The 27,293-nt window shown below is 42.2% G+C and overlaps 2 protein-coding genes across 4 annotated transcripts in view; one reads left to right on the forward strand and one right to left on the reverse strand.

Annotated features, from left to right (window-relative positions):
• Window positions 1-20,556, reverse strand: part of cd9r (CD9 molecule related) — a 122,585-nt gene extending 102,029 nt beyond the window's left edge. For all 3 annotated transcript variants that reach the window (XM_074655534.1, XM_074655533.1, XM_074655532.1), the window contains exon 1: window positions 20,551-20,556. The gene's annotated coding sequence lies outside the window, so the exon portion shown is untranslated. The remainder of the gene's footprint in view (window positions 1-20,550) is intronic.
• Window positions 20,557-24,056: 3,500 nt separating this feature from the next.
• Window positions 24,057-26,831, forward strand: mgp (matrix Gla protein). Its single transcript, XM_074655538.1, has 5 exons — window positions 24,057-24,210; window positions 25,425-25,513; window positions 25,631-25,660; window positions 25,851-25,956; window positions 26,242-26,831. Exons 2-5 carry the CDS (start codon window positions 25,453-25,455, stop codon window positions 26,396-26,398), a joined length of 354 nt encoding a protein of 117 aa, XP_074511639.1. The 5' UTR covers window positions 24,057-24,210; window positions 25,425-25,452; the 3' UTR covers window positions 26,399-26,831.
• Window positions 26,832-27,293: the final 462 nt, after the last annotated feature.

The raw sequence follows: 27,293 nt of genomic DNA on the forward strand, positions 1-27,293 counted from the left end.
AAGCGTAAAGGGTCTAGACGGGACTGAACCACTGTCTCTACTGTCACTTTGGATTCAGATGCTGAACTCACGCTTTGTGTCCAAGACAAATTTATATGTGTAAATTCTAAGCCATCTCCTCCAAAAATAGGAAAATGTGACCATTAGCACAAGATTTAAAGATAGAATTAAGGTTTTAGGGAAGAGACCCCAGACACATTAAAATTCACTCAGCTTCAAGTCGACCCTTTACTGTGCTCTGATCCTCTCTGCACACACTAAGGGTGAAATGTAAACTGTATTTCCAGCAGCTTTGTATGGCTAAATAATGACCCATCTACAGTGTGGTTGATGATGTTTGTGGTTACAGTAGGATAGAGGAAATGGTCTTCATAAAGATAACTCTATTAAATTATGGGTGGAGAGAGATTGTATGTTCCAAACACTCATAACCCAATATTTCTGCATGCTGGTGGACTTGGGGGTGTGACTGCCCACCCTTGGTGCCCTCTTGAATTCCCCTGTGGTAGATAAAACACGATGCAATGCCCTTTAGGGTGCCCTTCCAGTAGAGGAAATGTGATGAAGTGCCCTCTAGGGGGCCCTTAAATGGCGAAAACATGATAAAGTGCCCTCTAGGGTGCCCTTCCAGTAGAGAAAGTATGATGAAGTGCCCTCTAGGGTGCCCTTCCAGTAGAGAAAGTATGATGAAGTGCCCTCTAGGGTGCCCTTCCAGTAGAGAAAATGTGATGAAGTGCCCTCCAGTGTGCCCTTCCAGTAGAGAAAGTGTGATGAAGTGCCCTCTAGGGTGCCCTTCCAGTAGAGAAAATGTGATGAAGTGCCCTCCAGTGTGCCCTTCCAGTAGAGAAAGTGTGATGAAGTGCCCTCTAGGGTGCCCTTCCAGTAGAGAAAGTGTGATGAAGTGCCCTCTAGGGTGCCCTTCCAGTAGAGAAAGTGTGATGAAGTGCCCTCTAGGGTGCCCTTCCAGTAGAGAAAGTGTGATGAAGTGCCCTCTAGGGTGCCCTTCCAGTAGAGAAAGTATGATGAAGTGCCCTCTAGGGTGCCCTTCCAGTAGAGAAAGTATGATGAAGTGCCCTCTAGGGTGCCCTTCCAGTAGAGAAAATGTGATGAAGTGCCCTCCAGTGTGCCCTTCCAGTAGAGAAAGTGTGATGAAGTGCCCTCTAGGGTGCCCTTCCAGTAGAGAAAGTGTGATGAAGTGCCCTCTAGGGTGCCCTTCCAGTAGAGAAAGTGTGATGAAGTGCCCTCTAGGGTGCCCTTCCAGTAGAGAAAGTGTGATGAAGTGCCCTCTAGGGTGCCCTTCCAGTAGAGAAAGTATGATGAAGTGCCCTCTAGGGTGCCCTTCCAGTAGAGAAAGTGTGATGAAGTGCCCTCCAGTGTGCCCTTCCAGTAGAGAAAGTGTGATGAAGTGCCCTCCAGTGTGCCCTTCCAGTAGAGAAAGTGTGATGAAGTGCCCTCTAGGGTGCCCTTCCAGTAGAGAAAGTGTGATGAAGTGCCCTCTAGGGTGCCCTTCCAGTAGAGAAAGTATGATGAAGTGCCCTCTAGGGTGCCCTTCCAGTAGAGAAAGTGTGATGAAGTGCCCTCTAGGGTGCCCTTCCAGTAGAGAAAGTGTGATGAAGTGCCCTCTAGGGTGCCCTTCCAGTAGAGAAAATGTGATGAAGTGCCCTCTAGGGGGCCCTTAAATGGCGAAAACATGATAAAGTGCCCTCTAGGGTGCCCTTCCAGTAGAGAAAGTATGATGAAGTGCCCTCTAGGGTGCCCTTCCAGTAGAGAAAATGTGATGAAGTGCCCTCCAGTGTGCCCTTCCAGTAGAGAAAGTGTGATGAAGTGCCCTCTAGGGGGCCCTTAAATGGCGAAAACATGATAAAGTGCCCTCTAGGGTGCCCTTCCAGTAGAGAAAGTATGATGAAGTGCCCTCTAGGGTGCCCTTCCAGTAGAGAAAGTGTGATGAAGTGCCCTCCAGGGTGCCCTTCCAGTAGAGAAAGTGTGATGAAGTGCCCTCTAGGGTGCCCTTCCAGTAGAGAAAGTGTGATGAAGTGCCCTCCAGGGTGCCCTTCCAGTAGAGAAAGTGTGATGAAGTGCCCTCCAGGGTGCCCTTCCAGTAGAGTAAATGTGATAAATGGCCTTAAAATTGAGAAGATGAGATGCACTGCCATATAGGCTGCCCTACAAGCTAGACCCCCACCGCATGCAGCTGGTGCCCCTCAGACAGCCCTAGCCCATCACTGTTTCTGCATGTATTTAGCCATATTGGAGAAAATACAGCAGAGAAGTGGATTATGCTGGAAGAGTGATTTCGAGAGGTTTTAATGGATGTTTTTTCTAACATGAAAACCTGACACCATTGAAACCTTTCAATGACCGAAACTACAAAGTTTTAACAGCCACCTTTCAAGCCTTCGTGGGGTGAGTGTTAAAATATCAGTTTAAATGTGTGTATAATGTAGCATAGACTAATAATAGTCTTGTGCATGAACCACACGTATCCTAACATGTCTGCACCATATGAATAGGGGCAAAGAGTTCAGACTGTCTGCTGGTAAATATGAGGTCAGATGGTGGTGGGCCAGTATTGGTGTTGACAGTTGTACAACACGTTCAGAGAGCGACGTACAGCAGATCACATGCACACGGGACACTTCCTAATCCCATTTGAACACTTGCTGACGGGACATTGACAGCCATATTGACCTCTGACTTCACACTGCACACTCATACGCTAAGTCAGTGCTTCCCAACCTTTTTTTTTTTTTTCAGATACACGCCCACAGCACAGTCAACTCAAGTAGCCCTTCAACAACACCTCCAGTCATGATCCAGATATGTTCATTTAAAATCATTTAAACATTTCATACAGTTGAGCTGTTAGTGGTTGTGTTAGTCAAGTTTGCTTTCGTTCTTCTACTACTACCGGCAGAAGCTTGACATTTTTTCGAACATATACTTTTAGCTAATGTTTCAACCATTTACCTACTTATTAATTATTAATTATTTAGCTAACTATTTCAACTGTTTATCTATTACTTTTAGCTAATATTCTAACTGTTTTAATTATCACTTTTAGCTAATAAGCCCATTTCAACCATTTATCGATTAGACTACTTTAGCTAATATTTCAACCGTTTATCCTTCAGACTACGTTTAGCTAATATTTCAGTGGGTACGTAATGTAATCGGTGTGTGCCCGACCGCCGTGTAACCCCGGTAACACCGACTACCGCGACAAGCCTAGTACACGTCACATGTACGCAAATGTCACTACAGAAATGTAACTTTAAAAACAAAACGCTGGTCTCCTGGTTGAAAGTCCTGTGTTTGTTGGACCCGCTCGCCATAAGCAGTCTTTCTCCCTTTTTATTCTACGTCACTAGCTCTGAGCGTAGCATATTCACACGGATGCATTTTGCAGACGGTACAGACTACATGGCATACAAATTGCCTAAAACAAGAACAGCGTTCTTATTGCCCGCTTTTGCCTAGAGCGTTATCATGTCATTCATATGTCTTCCCCCTGTTTGGGAATCATCGGTGACACACTTCACAAGCCTACTTGTGGTCACATGCATGCACACTACACAAACAGTTACTGTACATGTATCACAGATGCATACTCCTGTGTTTGTGCTGTCTGTGAGTATTTTTTATGCTATTCAGTTTAGGCTGATCCCTCATACGGAGCTCCTGTTTCACATGAGACACCGCTGTGACTCTAGTAAGGAGGCTTTCAACCACATGAGATGGGAGCCTATCTCCTCTGGCTGGCTGGTTCTGGATTCAGGATCTCCTGATCCTTCAGACAGACTCAACGATGAGGCTAGTCAAGCTTTTTTGGTCATGGCTCTGCAACTCTGAAACAAAGAGTCAGTAGTATCATCCTGTTCAATCTCTTCGTAAAAACTACTCATGTAAAGTTTCTTATTCTGTTTGATCTGCCAGATCTGTGATGTTGTTTTTTTTCCATTTGTTATGGCCTTGATGCCGCAATCCTCTATTTATTCTATTTCATATTTTCATATTGTGTACCTAGTTGTTATCCTGATCTATGTCATCTGCCACCTCTTTTATATCTCTTGATTAGGCTACTTTGTAACTGCTTTCAGATGCGCCACATACATTATTCATAAGAGATCACCGCTGTTTCTGTTGCATTAATATTAGATATTAGAATCTTAACAACCCTGCTTTGTATTTTACATAAGTCATTTTAATTTCAGTTCAGTCAGTATTCACGGGCCTCTCCTCTCCCGTTCAATTGGAATTCTATGGCATGGCTCACAGAAATTCACTTCAAATGCAACTAATGATTTTACTCATTCATGCAAACACATTTTGCATTTCCATTTCCTATCTGCCACGCTTCTTTAAGCTTTGAAGTGCAAAATCCCTTCAGTTTTAGCCTAAATCTTTTACTTTCATGGCATCTAGCAGATTTATTTTACATAGGGATTTGCCTGTAGTAAATATAATCATTTTCTATTTGATTAATTTAAATTTTCCTTTTAAAAGCATTCCAATTTCTTCGTATTTCTCTGTTGATGAATAAGCATTAAAAAAAGAACATGCTGGCATTGCCTGTAAAGTCATAGTGTTGACTTGTTAGCATATTGATTGAGGTACTTAGCTTTCAGCAACTTGTGGTTTTATTTGACCAGTTTACCTTGCAATAGAGACACATATTTTTACTGCAGTAATAAAAAGACGAGTTGTCCTTTTCATTGTTATTGCTAATCTCTATTTCTGTTCCTGGGATCGTTCCAGGGATGCTGGGAATTTTCCTTTGTGTGTGTCAGTGTTATGTAAGACTTTAAGAAGCCAGCTTGCTGAACTAATTGGACACTGGGCAGAATTCTCTGAAGGGCAGATTGACCTGAATCTCATTTCATTGGCTTATGTCGCTTGTCGTCACGAGGCGTTCCTCAAAACATTTTCAGGAACTGTTTAAGTCTTGTTTTCCTCCTTTGCAGAGCGCAGGTTGTATTTCTATGTCTTCGTGCGTATCCTTTCTGTCAGTGTATTTGTCCATGACACAAAGCTGTCAGGTGAAAATCATATAGAAGACATTTATGAAGTTATTTATCGCAGGGAGAATTTCTGCAATTGCTGCAGTTGTGTTTGTTTGATTTTTGTGTAACGTTAACACACAAATGTCTCATCCATCAACATGCTGAAAATTGTCATTGAGAATTTGTTGCACTCCTATCCCAACCCGGTCTCATGAGAAAGCGTATAAATGGCACAACATTTTACACGGACAGTCCGCGTGTCATGAGGACGCATTTTAGCCATTCCGCATGTCATTTGTGCGCCACGAAACAAAACTATGTTAACGCCCGCAGTTAGGTTGAGGCAACAAAACCACTTATTTTAGGAACAACTTCATGGATGGGCTTAAAATAAGTACGGAAACTAAGTAAAATACCTGCGGAAACAGCGTAACATAACTACAGAAAACACGTCTCAAACGTAACTTACAAAACAAAAACACCGTCTCCTGGTTGAAAGTTGTGTGTTTGTTGGACCCTTCCAACTCCCCACCCATCCACCATCTTACTTGCTTTTTATTTTGCGTAACTAGCTCTGAGCGTAGCATGTTTACGCAGATGCGTTTACATTGAACTCAGTACAGACTACTAGCTAAAGACCCAGCTCTTTCATGAACACCTCCGCACCTAATGACATTGATGCTATTGATGATATTGATGTTATTGATGATATTGATGACATTGTTGATGTTGTTAAAGCTTCAGTAGGCAGAATTTTTTTTGGCATCATTGGGCAAAAATTACATAATAACCTTTCAGCATATTGTAATTCAAGTGAGTGCTCTGGGAGAAAACTAGACTTCTGCCCCTCATCATGGCTCTGTTTTCAGACTTTTAAAAGTGCTTGGTATTTCTTCAACTGATCTCAACATGGCTGCCGGGTCACAAACTTTCTCATTTTACAGCGTAACAGTACACTACAAGATGTTTGTGAAAACATTTGAGGTGAGAAATAGACATTACAGTAACGGAATATTGATTCGTATTTGCAAGTGATTGACAGCCGGCTCTCATAGATGGCAGCTGGACGGCAGACTCCAGATCAGTCTCATGCACTACTGTCAGGATATAGTGACCGTTATATAAAAATAACTCATTTTAATCATATTTCCTCCGTTTCTACCCACTGCAGCTTTAATGATGATGATGATGACAAAAAAAAATCTGCTTCTATACACCCTGTGCACTGCCTGTCGGCACCTGTGTCCGATCTTGAAGCTGCTGTTGGTACTTACTCATGTTGCTCCCTCCTATCTAGATCCTTGTTTGTGTTGTAAGAACTCTCAGATGTACGTCGCTTTGGACAAAAGCATCTGCTAAATGAAATTGTAGAATTGTACATGGCGTACAAATGACACTCCAAAAGCAAGAAAGGCATTCATATCACACGCTAAATGCTTTGCGCATTAACATGGCATTCTTACACCTTTTTGTGCGAACGGGCTGCCTGTCCGCCTGAGGGGGGAAAAAATCAATCTTACCGTTTGACTCTCCTGTGTGCCCATGCATTTTACATACAGCTAAAGTGTTCTTCCCTGGCAGGCACTTTGCCAAACTATCCCACTTTTCTTCTGAAGCTCCTCAGCGAGTCTCAAAAAATTGGGATTACGCTGCAGAAATGCAGAACTTCTCACAGAAGAGTCACAGCGAGGCCCCCTCTGCCATAAAATCCTGTTATTTTTCGCCTCACAGACCGAGGCGAGCTGTGAGCTACATGTGCAGCAGCAAGTGTGTGGGTGTGCAATTATTAATATGCCATATTTCATTTGAGGCAGGAATGAAAACATTGTGCAAAAGGAGAGGAAGGAGGCAGCGGACGACTTTGCTATCCTGCAGCCATTATAGCGAAGTCAGAATATGAAACAGGAGAATAAACATTGAGATTCATGTTGCACAGCGTACGCTGAATACTATTTGTTGAACCCCGACCTTGGCTTTGATGTTATATGAATCAGAAATTAAAGCAAGGACAAAATGAGAATTTCTTCAATGGAAAACGTGCGCCTCACTGATTGTACAGTGTTGCATCCGTCCACACAACGACCGTTTTCATAAAGATGTAAAGATGAGTAGGCTGAACTGATGTGAGGTCGGACATGAAGGATGATTGGTTTCAGTCTCGGTGAGAGGAAAGCATGTTATTGTCTGAAATTCAACACATAGTATCACACAAACTTCAAGTAGTATAGAGAGACCGAGAGAAAACGGATGCAAATGTGACCTTGGCTTTGATGTGATAGAAATGATAGAGGAGAAGCAAGATAAGATAAGATAAGAAACACTTTATTGTCTGTCACAAGTAACTAGAATTACACAAGTAATTTGTCTTTGACAGGCTCAACAATAAATTGATAAAACACATATAAGACATAGCCAAAACAGAGATACACACTTGCCCATAGGGCACGATATACAATTATAACTGACAAGAACAGTGTGAGAATAGACAAGAGTTAAGTATGTTGCCTATTTTAAACTGTTCAAGGTGATGATGGCAGTGGGAATGAAAGATCTTTTATGTGTATTTTTCCGGGCCAGCGGCACTCTGTAGCGGCGACCTGATGGAAGTATATACAGCTGTTTAGGATGCAGACTGAGAAGTCCAGACATTTCTAGAACTATTTATATGTGAAAAACGTTTAAGTATATATTATGTATAAAGCCTTTTGTGGCTCCAGAGGGAGCTGAGTGAAGTCTGATACATTGCCTCGGGTGATGTCACTTTAGTCAGCGGCAGTTGGGTTTGAAGACCACAAGTTACCACACCTCTGTAGCTGACCCCTCATCTCTGCTTGAGGTTAGCAGCTCGAGGCTACATTAGCCGCTACTAGCATAACACACCTGAATCTCTGAACGAACCATCGGCGTTCGATTTGTGTCGCGGGTAACGTAGGTTTTGACATGGAGGAAGAATGCCAGCCCTGTCTCCTAAAAATGACGTTCCCCTACAACGAAACTGTTGTTGTGAACAATTGATTAATTTGTTACAATATATAACAGATCATTTGAAGAATACTCCACCAAGTATTGTGCTTTTATAACATTGTCAGACTTGTATGTAATGTATTTCATACGTTGTTCTTCCATATCAAAACATTACCCACGATGCAATTCGACCGACGGTTCATTCAGAAAATCCAGGTGTGTTATGCTAGTAGCGGCTAATGTAATCTCAAGCTGCTAGCCTCAACCAGGAGCAGCTACAGCAACCCTGTCTCCTACAATATCACATTCCATACAACTAAACTGCATTAGTTGCAGTCGCATTTGAAGAAGCAAAATAAATCGGAGCCTAAATTAAAGGCAGAAGCAAGACAAGTTATAATTACACATAGCCACGCTATTATTAAAAACAAAGGTCTAGGAAAGCAAGTAGCTCACTACAACTGAATAAAACGCCTTTCTGCAGATCTTTTGGCCTCATCAAATGCCATATACACACAAACTGCAAAGCAGTTTACAAAAACATGAGATTGAGGAGGGTTCTATACAGGTGAAGAGTCACTGAGGAGAGAAGCACACCAGAAAGATGAACTAACTAAACTAGGCTTACCCTGCCCTCCTCTCTGTTTAAAGATTAAATCATTTACTGAGCAGAGAGGAAGATAGTCGCAGGAGTGGATAGGTTTCTTAACAAATACCAACATCATTATAAGTAACGGCTGTTTCATCTGTCTTCCTCAAAAGCTTCCCAGCCTCCTATGCATTTTTCATGACTTTAACCCCCGTAATAACAAATGAATCCGCTTTCCTCATTACTTACATTTGAATTGATTACTCCCTGAGGGACTGTATATAGCTGCAGTGAGAAACATGAAAACCCATTTACACATAATGCTGAGGAACATCTGCATCATACGCATGAGGTGTGCATGAGGCTCAAAAAATGACTGCAAAGATGCATAAAATTACAACAAAGAGACACAAAAATAACTGCAAAGATACACACACTGACCTAAAAGATACAAAACATGACTACAAAGAGACACAAAATTGCAACAAAGATACAAAAAATGACCACAAAGGGACAAAATTACAACAAAGAGACACAACATGACCACAACGACCACATTTGAATTGATTACTCCCTGAGGGACTGTATATAGCTGCAGTGAGAAACATAAAAACCCATTTACACATAATGGTGAGGAACATCTGCATCATGTGTGCATGAGGCTCGAGAAGGGGCCAAAATGTGTTCAGAGATAAGAGAGACAATCACTGAGAATAAACTTGACCTGACAAGGGAAGCGTTTGTATTTTTTTTCATCCTCCTGAAAAACCTCTTTCACACTTCGGGATGCCCACGTTGTGATAGTAGTCGAGCCAACTGCTCAGAGTGGGTGTAGAGCAACGGAGAGAGGTTTAGAAAGCAAAACAGTGAAAGTGAGGTACAGTAGATTTGAAAAGAGAGGGAGCGGGGAGGTTGGGTAAGGCTGTAATCTGGGCTTTAAGGCTTCCATTGGTATTAAGGGAGGATACTTATTAGATTGGAAGCGGCGAGCGTTTTCTCCTCAGAGGGAGAGACTAATTGGATATCACCAAATCAGAGAGGCTGACGTTGTCATGACACAGGACAGGATAGAGAATGGATGACGCTCGCACGGGCTCCAAAGCAATGGAAACGGCATTTATGGCAATTAATAGAGGCTGAGGCAACCCAGAAACAGAAATACACACTAACATGCACGCACACACACTCATGTATATGCTACTGTAGCACAAGTGCTTTATTTTATCACATTCACACATATAAGAAGGAACATGTTTAGAGATTAATGTGCGTCTCTGTGTGTTGGCATGCGCACCACGTCAGGAGAATGAATGCTTTCGCTGTAATTAGGTTCCTCACTGCCTGCCTGCATATCACACAAATCTCAGGCATCGCGTGCAAATCAGTCCACTACACTGCTGCAAAAAGCTGCGAGGCAACCAGGAGAAGAAGAAGAAGAAGAAGGAAAAAGAGGTGGGAGCAAAAGGGCAGAGCAGATAGAGGATGGATTCTGCGCGTCTGAATGCAGAAAGGAGCGCTAAAAGATTAAAGGAAGCAGGTTGAATTGAGGAGAAATGAGGAAGCAAAAAGGTTATTCAGCGTAGCAAGTGCTCAGAGACATCCCTCTGAGGCTTTTGCACACCAGGGGGAAATTAGTCCTTTGAGTTGATGTGATGTGATTTTACATTCGGCGGTGTCACGCAGCCGTGTTTTCAGTCTTATATCGCACGCTGTGAGACTAGAACGGCCCCCGCATCTCTGTTCCCTTTAATTTTACATTGTGCACATGTTTCCTGCGTTTGCCTGCAGAGCTTATAAATGCTGCATTCATTTCTGGATTGGAATGAAAAGGAATGATACATGAAAAGGAAAAGCTTATTCATGAATGTTTTTTATTTTATTTCCAAAAGCCTCATATTTACTGTATATATTAAAAAAAAGATAGGAAAAATTAGAAATTAAAAAGTTTCATTGCCCATCTGTCAATGCTATATACTGTATGTTTAGCATTAACAATAAATGTAATTAATTATTTTACTGCTCTAAACATCCTAGGAGCTTTTAACGGGAACATTGAACTAGTGTTCAACAGATTTTCAAAAAACACTATTGCACTATTACAGTCCGTGCAGTTTTTGTCGCACAATGACTACAAAGAGACACTGAATGACTACAAAGAGACACTGAATGACTACAAAGAGACACTAAATGACTACAAAGAGACACTAAATGACTACAAAGACACAAAATGACTACAAAGAGACACTAAATGACTACAAAGAGACACAAAATGACTACAAAGACACAAAATGACTACAAAGAGACACTGAATGACTACAAAGAGACACTAAATGACTACAAAGAGACACTAAATGACTACAAAGACACAAAATGACTACAAAGAGACACTAAATGACTACAAAGAGACACAAAATGACTACAAAGAGACACTAAATGACTACAAAGACACAAAATGACTACAAAGAGACACAAAATGACTACAAAGACACAAAATGACTACAAAGAGACACTAAATGACTACAAAGACACAAAATGACTACAAAGAGACACTAAATGACTACAAAGAGACACCAAATGACTACAAAGAGACACAAAATGACTTCAAAGAGACACAAAATGACTTCAAAGAGACACTTAATGACTACAAAGAGACACAAAATGACTTCAAAGAGACACACAGACTACTAAGAGACACAAAATGACAACATAGAGACACTAAATGACTACAGAGAGACACTAAATGACTACAAAGAGACACTAAATGACAACAGAGAGACACTAAATGACTACTAAGAGACACAAAATGACTACAAAGATACACTAAATGACTTCAAAGAGACACAATGATTACTAAGAGACACAAAATGACAACAAAGAGACACAAAATTACTACAAAGAGACGAAAAATGCACTTATTAAGTAATTCATTATTTTACTCCTCTAAACATCCTGGGAGCTTTTAACAGGAACATCTGTTTGAACTTGTGTTAAACACATTTTCAAAAACACTATTTAGCTATATCAGCGCATGGTGTTTTTCTCTCACACCAGAAATACCAGTGCCTATTTTTGCCGCATAACTTGATATACTGTTGATGAACACGATTAATGCTTATTTATATGTTTATGTCTTCGGTCGCAGACCATAAATTCACAATCTGTTCAGCTTCATTATTCAGTCCCATGTGTGCGTACAAGGCAGGATACGCCCTTGGCTAGCTAAACATCCCATTTCCAGCCCACAGTGTAGTAATGTACTCATTAATACTTAACAGAGTCTGTAACAATGCGATGCGGTGATTGCCGCTCTTAGGCAGCCATTAAAACCCAGGAAGCCGAGGAATACACATTATAGCTCCTATAGGTTGTGAGAGGCTGTGAGATAATAAAATCGACAACATGCCGAGTATTTTAGAACAGAAAACAAACCCTGTGACCTCACAAAGCACACTTGGAGTTTAGTCCATAAAGGTGTCTCTCTGCTCAACAAAAAGTTCTGCCTAGAAGAAGCCCCTGAAGAGTCTGAGAGTCTTTTAATACTGAGTGTGCCAACCAAATCCAACCCAATATTTGTTTTTGTTTTCAGAAGTCAGAGCGTCTCTCTTCATCTCCAGTGTGCAGTTCTTTTTTCAACCGACAGCAGAACACGATAGTTCTGCTTCACCTGCAAAATGTCACTGAGAGAGATTCAAAGTGACACAAAACGACAACAAAGATACACAAAATGATTACAGAGACAAAATGACTACAAAGATACACAATATGACAACAAAGAGACACAACATGACCATAAAGATACAAAAAATGACTGCAAAGAGACACAAAACAACCACAAAGACACACAAAATGACTACAAAGATACACAATATGACAACAAAGAGACACAACATGACCATAAAGATACAAAAAATGACTGCAAAGAGACACAAAACAACCACAAAGACACACAAAATGACTACAAAGATACACAATATGACAACAAAGAGACACAACATGACCATAAAGATACAAAAAATGACTACAAAGAGATACAAAACTACAACAAAGAGACACAACATGACCATAAAGATACAAAAAATGACTACAAAGAGATACAAAACTACAACAAAGACACACAAAATGAATACAAAGAGACACAAAACAACCACAAAGACACTCAAAATTAATACAAAGAGACACAAAATAGCTAGAGATGCAAAATGAACAAAAAGAAACACAAAAGAACCAAACTGAAAAACGTAGCTCCCAAAAACGTGATATTAAAAAACATTTTTATAATGCCAAAACCTTCTACATCAGGCCTTCCATCCTGCGCTATGACTTGTTATTAAAACAGCAGCAAGAATTTGAGATCAATGTGTCCATGGGGACATTTTGCTGTATATTTGTACAGTTTGTTAAATGGCTCAGACATAAATCTGCTACAGTATATTTAGTTTCCTGTACACTACAGTGAACTTTGACAGCCTCCTCTGCACCTAGATCCCAGCTGTAAGGCATGTGGAGCCAAGGTGGAAGTTTCACTTTAGTCCATCACCCACTCACACTGTTACAATGTGCAGACACATGGCAACAAAAGAAAGGTGGAGTGAGAAAGCGATCCTATAGAAAAACCAGGGGGACAGAAGAGACGTTAAGCTATAGGAGAGGAAAGAGTGAGGGGAATAAAGAAGAGATGCTACAGCTTCCTACAACAGTGAAGGGAGGTAAATCTTCCGACGGTGCTCGGAGAGAAGAGAGAAAAGAGGAGAAGAGATAAGGGAATAGCACTCTCCCCTGTTACCACTGTCAGGGCTAATATCTCATTACCAGTCTTAGCTGGCGGCTCTCAGGCAGTCAGGGAGAGGTCAGGAAAGCTCCAGAGAGACAGGCTAACAGTGAGGCTCTCATTGAGCTTAATAGCATAAAAGTCCAGAGACATGGAAAGACTCAGAGGAGTGGTCTCGAAAGAGGATTCATGAGCAGATGCTTTTCATATAGCTAATTGTGGGAACTAAAGTACATGCAAACACTCGCATGAATATACCCATTCATATGTTGCTTTAAAATGAGCGGAAAAGCCAAAAATACGTCAAGAAAATGGAGACTTCTCATGCCCACTGGTGTCTATCGTACTTTAAGGGACATGTTTGACATTTCATTTGGCAGGAGAACCGGTGCAAGAATACAGAAAATGAAGCTTTAAGTGAAGAGTTACTGCGTTGGCCACAGATCCGAGACCACAAGCAGGAGAAAGAGACAAACAGGGAAGCCAAGAAATCCAAATAAAGGAGTGGCCCTCATGAAGTATGAACTCACTCGTTTGGATAAGGGCTATATCTTCTAAACGATTACATATATACACGTATGCTTATATCAGTCAGTAAACAATAGCGTTTGTTAATGCATGCATGTTGGTGTCATTACCACTGGTAATCACTCCTTTACACCTGCAGGGGGCAGATGAGTCTCACTGTTGCAGCCATCCTGCAGGTGAAAATCTCTGCTTTAGTTTAGAGGTTGAAAGAGGACAGATGAGGTTTCACACCTCTGTATATCTGACCACAGCTCAGCATCACACAAACTCCATGCATACCAGTCAGCTATGAATAAAGTATGTGGTATAGCGCTCTCTGTGTGTGGACTTCTAATCCTCTGCACAATATTATGTGGGCTTTAGCTGCAGTGGATAGAGGCTCCTCTGCTAAGGCCTGAGCTTATGCATAATTGCTTTAGTTATAATATATACCAATACATGTTGGTACAGACCACGCCATGCTATATTCCACTGTGTAAACCTGTAATTGATTTGGTTTACGACATACAGCCCACGTATTTATGCTATATCTGGTCAACTAGTTTCTATCTTTGACCTCAAGGGGGCAGACAAACTTGAAAACAAAGTCAACAACATAACTTGATATACAATCAGCTTATTAAAGCTAGGGTTGGTAATCTTCTTCAAATACAATTTTTGTTATATTATTGACTCATTTAATTTGAGAAATATTTGATTGACATGAGTTGTATTCAGTTGTGGTTAGGGATAACGAAGGACCTACTCACCTTGACGTCATCATCATTGACATGAGAATTTGTGTATTTGGTTGTCTGACTGCACTCTTTGTGGGTTGCGATAGCCTATTTATCCAACATGTTATCTTTTGTTATTTGATGCAGATGTGAAGCCTTCCATGCTTACGATGTATTTTCTATTGTGCATAATGTTTTTACTCTTTTACACAGGTTTCTAGAAAGGTTGTGATTTGGGCTGGTTTTTATTGAATTGGGCGGATTTTAAGTCGTGATTGGGCTGGAAACTGTCTGATCTGGCAACATTGGCTATTTAATTGGAAACGATTTGGCAACACTGGGCTTGGTTTTTCGGTTGGATATGTTTTGAAATCTAGCGTACTCTTGCTAGTTTCTTAAAAAGACCGACCCCAGCTTTAAGTGCTTATGTGCTGTGTTATGTTATGTATCTGACTAATGTCCAAAGTCCAATGTTTATTGGCGTTTCAACTCGTGACTGTTCACAGAGTCCGTCATGTTTCTCCACCATGTTTCTACAGTAGCGCAGAACGGGCGAACCAAACACTGGCCCGAGAGAACCTTTCACGTTTGTACGATACCTGAAGGCCACCGTAGTTCTCCGACACGCTTGTGAAACTGCGGTAATGTGACCCGCAGAGTGCAAAACCGTGGTACCGCCAGCTGCCGTCTGACTTTCGTTGCTCCTAAAGTAGTGTTATTATGGTAATGATGGCCAACATTTTTAAAGAAAATATGTTGAACTAATATTCGATTTATATTAAGTTCAACCGGTGAGGCTGCAGGAACCAACCTTGTACCAATTTCAAATGAATAAAACTTATTTTGGTCCCTGATCTCATCTGTAACTTACTAGTAAGGAACGGGCTGCTCAAGATTATGCAACTTTATCATGACACGTCCTGCCTTGGTAATTCGGGGATGGAGGTCTTGTAGGTTTTTTTTCTCTGAGACAGTGCTACCCTAAAATAAGATGACAGCTGAGAGAATGTGAGCCTGAAAGAAGCTGAAGGGGTTGTAGGGTGCAACTGGCTCCCTGTCACTCTGTACACTGGCTGCCTGCGTGTCACCACTCGGTTGCAGACGATGTGTTGGTTCGTCGCTCGGCCTGTTGTGTTAGTGGCTGCATACATGTGATTACGCTGACCGCTTTTGACAACCACAAAGGGAGAGAAAAGATAGAGGGCTGCAGAGAGATGAAAAAAGTGGCAGATAAAGAGAGGGCGACACACACAAAGAGATGACAAGCTGAAATTTCAGTAGCAGAATATTGACAATATGACAGAGAAGGGCAAAATTGTTTAGGACAGGTACTGTAGCAGCCTTTAAAGGAATACTTCACCCCCAACATGACAATTTGTATATCAATTCCTCACCCTGTGTTACCTTGAATTCTTGAAGAAAACTTTATTCCTCTCGCATGCCTCCACGGTGAACGGAAAATCCAGGAACAGAGAAAAGTCTTGATGAACTGAAGTAAATGGGGTCCACATTTAACAACAGCAAAACTATATCAAAACAGCCGTTTACAAACTCACACAACTCGTGCAGTATAATCCAAATCTCATTTATCCTGTCGTATGCTCACTACTTCTCAAACACATGCATCTTTGCTAAAACCTTACTATTTAAAAAATCTTTGGACTTGCACGGACAAGTATCGCGCCTGCACAAGCGTGAGACTGTACACTGCAAAGTGTTTTAAATAGTAAGGTTTTAGCGAAGATGAATGTGTTTGGGAAGTACTAAGCATATGACTGGATAAATGAAACTTTTGCAGTACTGTAGGAGAGGACACTGTAATTTGGGCTGGTAGTTGCTTGTAGACAAGAGATGGGGTGAAAAGGTCAGCCTTTGCTTCCTTTTTTCTCCAATACTACCTACTTTTGGTTTGAATATAATAATATAGCCTATGGTTATTTATGGTAGAGGCAAAGCTATTAAATGAAGGCTGAGACACAGTCTCTGACCCCACCCGATGTTGGAGGGTTACAGCAGACGGCGCTGGAACTAAAGGGATGGTGTCCACTCAGATGCTTTCTGGGTGAACTCGGCCTGACAGAACTTTTTGGGTACGCTCGAATGAATGGTGGCCATTATAGACATATCTTTATTGTCGTATAAAATATATTTCGACCCAAGGCTGACTACAGACGCCCCGGTGAAACGAATCAATCATCTCCATGTTCTATGATCGTGTGCCAGCCTTTCGGCAAGTGCAGACAAGATTTTACTGCCCAAGTGTTGCACCCCAATGATATGACGCAATATGACGCTGTGACTTCTCCTCTATTTAAGCCTCATGGGATGGAGGAGAAATAACAAACAATCCCTTAGTGACTACTCGCTGGGCTACTTAAACTCCCGTAGCTGGAGAGCCAACCACTAACGCGATAGCCAGCAAGTGCTCGTCAGTTACAACAGCTCTCGGAGCGTCTCTCTATTGTATCTGTAGCCTATAGGGGGCCATTCCCCTGACATTTGTTCACCATTGTATACCATTTTTGTTTAAGAAAAAGTTATTTCAGAGGAAATTAAAGGAGAAAATAAAGGTATCCAAACTCGTTAGCTTGTTAGCTTAGCTTGGTCACTAAAGAGACGATACGTTAGGGTTCAGGTAACTGTCTGTAAACCATTCCTGGAGTAGTTTATACTCTGACAGAGGAGGTTAAATAAAAGTGCATGGTGCAACACAGCTAATAAGCTACGATAGCGTCCTTCATTTTGGACTGTCCGGCTCTCAGTTCTCTCAAAGGGTCGTGTCTTGAAGGTAACCCGCAAATTGTGAAATCTGATCTGAGATCTGCAAAAACTCTCGCAAGACTCGCTGCTCAACGACCTGTCCTAAACTTAACTATTCAATGAGATCAATGCCTGACCGTAACCATCTCGCAAGAGTTTCCCCAATTAGCGGGTTCCCTTGTAGACACTATCTAGCACTGTCAAGTCCGCTTGCTAGTGGTCAAAGGTGCAAATTTGCAAGTCCGAGTTTAACCACGTTAAGCTTGACGCGAACATTTTGTTCAGTTTGAAATGCTGGTGTGACCAGTTCACGGACACATAAACCCGTTTACATACTGTGTCTGGCTGCACAGTCAGCTTAAAGCTGTAACGTTTAAGTTTAGAATCCCAAAGAGAACCGGTGAGGAGTCCAAGACTTATGGGTTTGCATAATTGGCAGGAATACATAGCCAAGAGGAAAAGATGCAGAACAACAACGGACAACGACACTGTTGTGTTTGATGGAGAGAGGGGGAAAGTTGTTAAGATGATACGAAAGATAGAAGGAAATGGAATGAGAGACTTTGCTAAAAAAGGAAGATGGAGAGGAAAGGAGCCAGAAAGAGGAAAATAGAAGCTGTTTATAGATGAACAGATTGCTGCAGTTAGTGAGTTTGTGGCCGCGCATAACAATCACTGTGGGGATCTTGGTTCGTGGAAATTCCTCCACAGCAGAGCAATCTGCCGCGCTTTCATATAACTGCGTTCGTCTGCCTTTCATAAACGGAGTCCGCCGTCTGCGATGGCTTGTTTGTGCTGTCTGTTTGTGCTGTCTGTTTGTGAACGCTATCTGATGCGGTGCATTTCTGTGTGTGAATGTGTGTGTGAGATTCCTGACAGGAGTAGGTGGGCGCTGGTCGCATGCCCTGCAGGTCAGTTTGTTAGAGTTGGCACCACAGAAGAGCAGTGGGCCACCAAAGCAAACAGCACATAAAAAGAAAAAGTTGGCTAGTGCTCTTATGAGAAATAGAGGCAGATTATACTAAAACACGTACACACACACACACACACACACACACGTGCAGCGTCTCCTGAATTGGCCCCTATTATTGAAGCATTGATTGAAGACATACTTTAATAATGAAGTCTGTGTAAAATTGAACAGCTCACATGCCAAAGCCAAGCACATCCAAATCCTGGTAGGGTTAAATGAAGACTTCTAGATAGACGTAAAATAAGGTTTAAAAACAACTATGCACCTGCGTGGGCTACAGATGAACGTAGAACGATCTTGTGAAACCAACCTCTCACTGAAGATTAAACCCAAAATCATGCAGGACTCAACCTGATGCCATTTTTCTCGCACTGAAGCAAACTATTTCCTAATTGGAATTATGTGTACTTATGTGATCTCTGTGTAATAACAGGTTGACTGCAGCAGTGTGAGATTAGAGGAGATGGAGGGAAAGAGGTGAGACGGTGCACAGCGTTTCAGCAAGCTCGTTCGCTTATCCCCACCACCAATCAGCTTGACAGTTAGAAGATTTGTTTGGAGAGAAGGATACTCTGGATCATGAGAGTGTTTAAATATTATGAGTCATTTGTGGCTCGAGATCCAAAATCCACCTCTAAACCTCGATTCAGCCAGAGGAATTAGCGATCCAAATTTATTTCTACTCAGTCATGTAACAGCAGGAATTACGTTAATGAAATGATTGCCGGAGTAGAAGCTGTTCTTTATCATAAGCAACGTGCTCTGGTTAGCACTGCATTGTTACGTTTGAGGAACATAGGAAAATGTGGTTGATTTTAGGACTGATGGGCAAGATGCAAAGGTGCATGAATAAAAAAGCAAAGAAATTGAAAGGAATCGTTCAACATTTTGGGAAATATGCTTATTCATTTTCTTGCCAAGAGTTTAAGTACAATTCGGCAAATATGAAGCTGCTGCCAGTTAGCTAATCTTAGACTGCAAACAGGGGCAAACAGCTGGCTTGGCTTTGTTCAAAAGTGACAAAACCTACCAGCGGCAGGCAGCAACCTCAGGGTCTGAAAAATGAGGCCAATGCAGAAGTGCCTTAAACTTGCATTCTTTCTAATAGCCAGCAGGGGGCGACTCCTCTGGTTGCAAAAAGAAGTCTGATTGTATAGAAGTCTATGAGAAAATGAGCCTACTTCTCTCTTGATTTATTACCTCAGTAAACATTGTAAACATGAGTTTATGGTCTCAATCGCTAGTTTCAAGTCTTCTTCAATACAGCATGATGTTCATTTAGTAAATGATGGTCCCATTTAGAGTCAAATAGACCATAAAGCAGGGGATGCTTTAGGAGGTGGCTACCTTGTGATTGACAGGTCGCTACCACGACGTTATCCGGTCTGGGAGTTGTCCGTGTTTTTGTCTTACAACTTTAACCCTTTCACAGTGTGTTTTCAGTTCATGAAAGTTAATTGTAACATTTTGGTTGCCTAAAAATGAGTCTTATTCAGCGTTCGGTTGTACTTAGCTCCACCCTCTTGTGTCACTTCTTGCTGCAAAAAAAACAAGAGGGCGCCGGCCAAAATGCCGAACTTGAGGCTTCAAAACGGCAGTCCACAAACCAATGGGTGACGTCACGGTGACTACGTCCACTTCCTATATACAGTCTATGACCAGCGGGGAGATTCTTTTTTCGTTTTTTTTGTGAAAGGTTAAGTTGCCCTCCCCACCTCAAGAATTTGTGTACAGTCCCTAATCAGCTGCTGGCTCCAGCTACATATTTACCGTCCAGACATGAGAGTGGTATTGACCTTCTCAACTAACTCTAGGCAAGAAAGCACCGAAGCGTATCTCCTAAAATGTTGAACCAATCCTTTAAGTCTATGCAGCTTTTCGTGAAGAAAAATTTCAACTCCAAGTTTAAGAGGTCAGTTTTGGTGTCCAAGCATAGAGTATGTAGGCATGTAGGTAGGACCCGGATGCATGATCCTTGTTCATCACATACTTACACTGTATGTGTGCCCTGGATTTTGTTAATCGGTGATGAGGCCTTGGAGAGACACCAAATGGAAAAAAGAACTGACGGGAAAAGACTGCCTTTGGTTTCAAATGACTTCCCGACAAGAAAGATAATGAAACAATTTATCTCTGCGTGTGCAAATTCCACAGATTCAGATCAAATCAGTCAATAACAAACAAGCAGACTTGAAGATCCATGCCAGCGTTATGCAACAGTCATAAATCTGCACGATGACATGTCGACATTCATGTGTTAAAATTCACAGCCGCAGGACAACAGGGCCATCAGAGGCTGAGCGAAGGAGGACAGTCCTGAGTAATGTCTGTCCTCTGTCTAGTCTGGCCATCCTCCTCCATCCCACAGACAGAGTTTACCTCACATGATGTTTTCTATCTGAGTCACTCACTCCTTAATGTTTCGGTCTACTGTTTTCAAATAGAATTCTTAAAAAGTGAATCACAGCAATGAGAAAATAAGACGTAAAAATAGGGGAAAAATATCTGGGCTTGCCAGTTTAGGGCTAAAAAACGTTGTTTGGGAGTTGTTGTTGCATTACTGTTTGTCTGCGTTCTGACCTACAGCCACGGAGCAGCCACAGCTACACCTGCCCAACCACTGAGGGAAATACGAGCCTGCCCAAACAGGTTGCAATATGTGTTTTTGCAGACATTTCTTGGGTAGTTTACACATTTGTGGTCATGCCCTCCTTATGAAATTCATGCACTTTCCCTCACTTTTTTTCGCATTAATTCTCCCGCCAAACGCTCATTCTTTCCTTCCATTCCTCCGTCTCCCATCCACACCCTGCAGTTCTTCTTCCACAGACTCTTGCTATCAAATGTTGACCCTCAATAGAGTCTGATCCAGTAATTTACCCGCCTCCAAGGTCACATTGCTTACTTGAATTCCTGCTCCCGTAATGTAACTCTCTCTTCAGGCCAAGTCCAGATGTACTGCACAGGTGCTCTCTGTTAGTCACAACCATCATGCTCATATCCGCTGGGCGTATCCCATCCTGTTTTTCCCTTCCCTCTGTTTTTCATTTATCATTTATCTGGGCCTCTGGCACACTTCACTGCTTACAAAAAAACATCTAACACGCATTCATAACATTTCTCAAGAGCTGGATATCGTCTCGCATCGAATAGACGTGGAAAGGCTGAGGGGGAGTCTGGTCATAGCAGGACGTTGACTGCATAAGAGGGAGTGAGAAAAGGGAAAAGTACTGAAGAGGGGGATGCAGATGAGGAGAACAGCAGAAATATGACTTTAGAGAGGGCATAAATAAAAGAGAACATATGGAGGAGAGGGGTGAAGACTCTATTTGACTATTTTTTTCCATGCAATCACCCACTCCACCTTTCAGTTTAGGAACAAATTCAAACTTTAAAAATCTTGACGAAAACAGTCCCTCTCATTCATCCTTCTTTCCCTCCTTTGTTTTGGTATCTGCCTGTGAAAATTTTACATCTAATATCTGCACTTGAGGACCAAACCGCTGCTCAGTGGTTCCAGAGTTAACAACCTAATACAACCACATCACTGAATATGTCTGCAGCCGCAGCGCCAAAAACATCCAGTAACATGTGCTTTCTTTCTCTCTCTCTCTCTCAGCTCCGTCTGAATGTCTCTCTTATCTGACAGAGGGGTTTATCTCCATCTTTATGTCTGTCTTCATGTTTATCTCTCTGTCTGAGTCCAGCTGATTCCTGGCATGGCCCGTCCTCCTATTCTGGTTTGTTTACTGTTGGGAGAGAGTCTGCTTTTCACGCAGCTATTCACAGATGTTTTACCTCAGCCAAATGTGATGTGGTGTAACGTAACTCCTAGATATAGCCTACACCATGGGGTTTGTTGTTTTGTATGTCTACTTTCTCTTCAACGTAGGTGCACTAAAGACTTGCTGAGTCGTTAAAAGGTTAGTACATTCCAGAGAGTAAAGTGTCCAAAATGGTGTTGTGTTGTGTTGCTAGAATAGCAGCAGTAATACAGTGGACTTGCATGTTTTTATCAACCCGATCCCGTGGGAAGACGTATAAATAGCACGACATAGAGCGGTGCAGGGACAACATATTTTTGTAGGCTCAACCAGGAAGTTAGAATCGCACTGCTTCCCTCGACAAAAAGCCAATGTGGATTTTACCGTTGGGTTTTGAATTATTGCAGAAAACAAGTTCTGTGGCAAAATGATACTTACACATTTTGTTCAGCCAGATAATCTTCACAAATTAACACCACTTTTATGATTTTTGAAGCGTGAATGCAATCGGCAGAAGTAAAAAGCTGACGTTAGGCTGTAAACGAACTACACCACGGTTGCATGATTTCACGTCGCCACCACTAAGCTAAAGGTGGACTAGTGCTCGCCGTGATGACGTTTTGTATTCTCATTTAGCCACTTTATATCATAGAACAAAACGTTATAATCTCTTAAGCATGTGTTAATCACAGACCTTATTTCAGGCATCTAATTAAACACCCATTTAAAAAACCCATTGACTTCCAGACGAGGGAACAGGAAAGGCAAAAATGCTAACTCATTTCCCAACACATCCTCACTCCCAACTCGTCAAATACCGCCGCTTTGTCAGTGCCCCTCGGCATCGGAGACCAACGCACGGGGTAACCCTCTTGCGTTACTTTTGCACCAGGGACGGCGTGTCAATACACACCCGTTACACGCATAGTGTCCTTTCAAAATAAACTTCAGTTTTCACAGGGAATTAGGTTTAGGCAACACAACCACTTAGTTAGGGTTAGCAAACGCAAGAGGTTTTTGACGAGTTGGGAGTGAGAACGGGTTGCATTTCCAGGTTTGTACACCCCTTTTCACGTCATTTGTGCGCCACACAACAAAACTACAGTAACATCCGCAGTTAAGTAGGTTTAGGCAACAAAACTGTCATGGTTTGGCTTAATATAAAAACATAAACTAAGTAAAATATATACGGAAACAGCGTAACATTAACTACCGAACACACTAACGTAAGTTACAAACAAAACACCGGTCTTGAATAAAGGTCTCCTGGTTGAAAGTCCTGTGTTTGTTGGACCCATCCACTCTCCCTCCCGCCCGCCATAAGCAGTCTTTCTCACTTTTTATTCTACATCACTAAAGCTCTGAGCGCAGCATATTTACACGGATGCATATACATTACAGTCAGTACAGTCTACATGGCGTACAAATGATACACGAAAAGCAAGAAAGGTGTTCTATATTGCCTTGCGCATTAGCGTGTCATCCATACTCCTTTTCCTGCAACTGGGCTGACTCCCAAACTGAGTTCATTGCCTAGATGAGAACACAGCTTCTATTCATGAATGTTAAAGGGATAGTTCCCTCCTTATCTGCCTTTAAACAACGGTCCGTGTTCTCTGGAGAACAAAATACCAACCCAAGCTTTGCTGAGACATTCGGGGTCAAAAGGTGTCAGTCAGTCCGTGTTGTGTGTGTATGGATGGTCTTTTAATATCATGCTGCCGTGCTGGCAAACAGCAGCGAATATTATCATGTACCTGCTACGAAGCAGGTTAGATGTCCCCGTGCCAGCCTTACCCTCACCCTCCTCTCTGTTTACCCCCTACTTGTTTTTCCCTCGAATTCCTCCATCTCGCCTTTCCGTCACCCTCTGTGTTTTTCGGTGGAGGGAGTGGGAGTCTGGGAGAGAGTGAGCTAATACCCCGGTCTGATGAAACGGTGGAAAACAGGGGCTGATAGTATGAGGAGGGAGGAGAGAGAGGGCGAGGGCTAAAGGGGGAGGGAGTCGGTGGGTAGAAGTGAAGGGGTGGGGGGAAGAGAGGTGAGTATAAAAGTCTCGCTGTGAGGAATTAGGGGATATTCCTTGGGAGAAAAACACGCACAGAGAGATATTTCCAAGACTTCTCACTCCATAATTACCTTTTCACGGTGAGTAAAACAAATCATCTCAACGGCAGGTGAAAAGTAGAAGTTCTTTTTAAACAAGCCAAACTTAGGCTGCTCACTTTATTTATTAGCTGATGCATTTTTGTAATGTTGTTGTATAATGCTGCACTCCTCATAGCACAATAGGCCTATACAGTCTGTTTGTGTGAAGAGTACTTAATATGTAGCCTCAGGTTGGTTGTGTGCGTGCCCAGCATCATGCCTGTGGCTTTTTCCAATGTGGTGGGCACATTCTGCTCGCAGGGTATACGAACCCACCGGGACCCCTACTAAGACTCAGACAGGCGTAAAACTCTGTAGACACTGTTGTCAGCACCTCTCTCACTCACACACACACACACACACACACACACGCACACACACACGCACACACACACTTGTCTAGATGTCTCTGCCAGTCTCTGTGAACATTTGGGCTCGAGGCTCTCTGTTTCTTCGCCCGCCGTGAGCCTGGGTACGACTGTAAGCCAAGATATGCCTGAGGGGCTGATGTTATGCACAGCGTATGTGTGTGTGTGTGTGTGTGTGTGTGTGTGTTTATGCATAATGAAAGCTGCTATTGACGGTGAAAAGGAGGGCTGCTGAAACAGAATCCCATCCAAATCCCACAAACAGAAGACGGGGATGAAAGCTTTTCTGGAGTGCAGGCATGCGAGTAGCGTGTGTGTGTTGGCCTGTTGCACACATCTGCCGTTACTGTTTGTACAGGTGTCACACACACAACTTACCTTAGGTCACTTGTGCATGTGATTGAGTGCAGATGTGTGTGTGTGGGTCTGCCTCTCTATAATTACCACTTATCTCCCTGTGTTAAGCTTCAGTCTTTGTGGACTCTATTAGCTGTTAGACAGATCTTCTCTTGTGGTTGTTCCCTAGAAACTGAGATTACTAGAGATTCAGTGGCGTTTGTGGCCCTGGTCTTATGAATATATATATAACTTTGGTTTGTCCACTGCAGTAACTCGCCAGCATGTATAGATGTATATATACGGGTCATATGCACAAAACCACAGGCACCAATTTAGAAACGCTGCCACTTTCAGGCATCTGTGGTTCTTTCCTGTTTACCCTCACTTTCAAAACCTGAGCCTCTTTCTCTCTCTCTCTCTCTTTCATTTTTCTCCTTCTTTTCCCATATAACTCTTAACTTCAGTGCCGACATGACTCACATGAAACACCTTTCTCCTCTCTTCCAGCACGACAGACACATAAACAAGCCCCAGGATGAGGAACCTTCTTCAGTTTCTGGCACTCTTCGCCGCGGTCTCTTTCTGCGTCTGCTATGGTACGGATCCCTCCGCCGACATCCTCACTTCTCTATCATTCATCTATTCATAACATATAATATACATCTCATTCATCAGTCATTTATGATTAACCTGATTCCATGTTTTTCCCGTAGACTCTAGTGAAAGCTCAGAATCCGCTGAAGGTGATTAAACGTTGTCTCTCGTTCGTGGAAAAACATGCATGCAATTCTAACAGTTAGACACCGCCTGTTTATACAGTATAAACCCTCACTAACATACCCCCTACCCTTAACTCAGATCAGTTGCACGATGGGCATGCCTTTAGTCGATTGAAATAGGGATTTTTTGTCTAGTAAACATTTGTGGTTCCAGATCTGTTTGTGCCTCCGAACCGAGCCAACTCGTTCATCACGCCGCAGAGGGGTAATGTACAGAACCCACCCAGAGGGAACGGCCACAACCATTACAACTTGATGAGGTATAGACGACACGACCACAGACATGCATACGCAGCACATAACATATGTAAAACCACAGAGAGGCACAGACATTATAGTAAGCCATTAAGGCAAAACCTAGTAATTACACTATTAAACGTCTACATCCTAGAATGAAAGAATTTAACCCTAACCCTAAGAAAGGCGACAAAACAAAAACACAAGCTGTTTCTGATTACAATCCTCTTCCTTCTCCTCACCATCCTTCCCTCTAACTATCTCTGTCTAGCCTTTGTGATGTATATCTGTCCTCCCCTCTTGTCCAGGAAGATAAAGTCTCCGCAGGAGAGGCGTGCAGAGACCTGCGAGGACCACTCTCCCTGCCGCTTCTACGCCTATAACCACGGCTTCCAGCGGGCCTACCAGAGATACTTTGGCGCCCAAACTCAACCCCAGAGACCAGCCGCGACCCGTCGATACTGAACAGAAAGCATCTGTCTGTCAAACGCAGAATCATCGTTATCGTCTGCGCGTTCCTTCATTCCACATATGACGACTTTTTGTATAATTTATGTGGCTGTTTTTGTGGCCTCTTCTGGACGACTCCTAGAAGAAAACACATTTTTATAAACACAGTGTGGCTTGCAACCCATCATTACACCCGTGTAGAGAATTCACGGCCCAGCTCTTGTGTAATCTCAAGATAACTTTATATCCACTATTATCACACCTTCACAGCATTTATGAGCTTTATGTGATCTGTGCACGAGTGAAGTGCTTTTTTTCCGCTCACTATCCACTAACCGTTTCTCACATTATCCACTTTTTTTTTATCCAGGCCGGCACTGCTGTCAGTGATTATTTACACTGCTTTGAAATGATTCAATAAAATCCCCTTTATTGGGTTTTCTCTTAATCCTGTTTATGCAATTTCTTTGCCACATGGGTGTGTGTGAGAACATGTGGCGTTCAGTGTCAGTGTTTGCAATGCGTGGCAGATGTTAGAATGATAGTATTGGTCCAATTTCTGTGACTGCTCAAGATAACTTTACAGCTCCATGTGTTTTAAAGGCCACACCAAGAATAGTGTTGAATGGGTAAGTTAAGCAAATAGATTTTATAGGGCTGTCAATCGATTGAAATATTTAATCACGATTAATCGCATGATTGTTCATAGTTAATTGCAATTAATGAGAAATCAACCGCACATTTTTTCTGTTCAAGATGTACCTTAAAGGCAGATTTGTTAAGTATTTAATACTCTTATCAACATGGGAGTGGGCAAATATGCTGCTTTATGCAAATGTATGTATATATCTACCTATATATCTTGAGGTCAGAGGTTAAGGGACCCCTTTGAAAATGGCTATGCCAGTGT

Source organism: Sebastes fasciatus, chromosome 13 (assembly GCF_043250625.1).
Source record: "Sebastes fasciatus isolate fSebFas1 chromosome 13, fSebFas1.pri, whole genome shotgun sequence".
In the NCBI taxonomy this organism is placed as follows: domain Eukaryota; kingdom Metazoa; phylum Chordata; class Actinopteri; order Perciformes; family Sebastidae; genus Sebastes; species Sebastes fasciatus.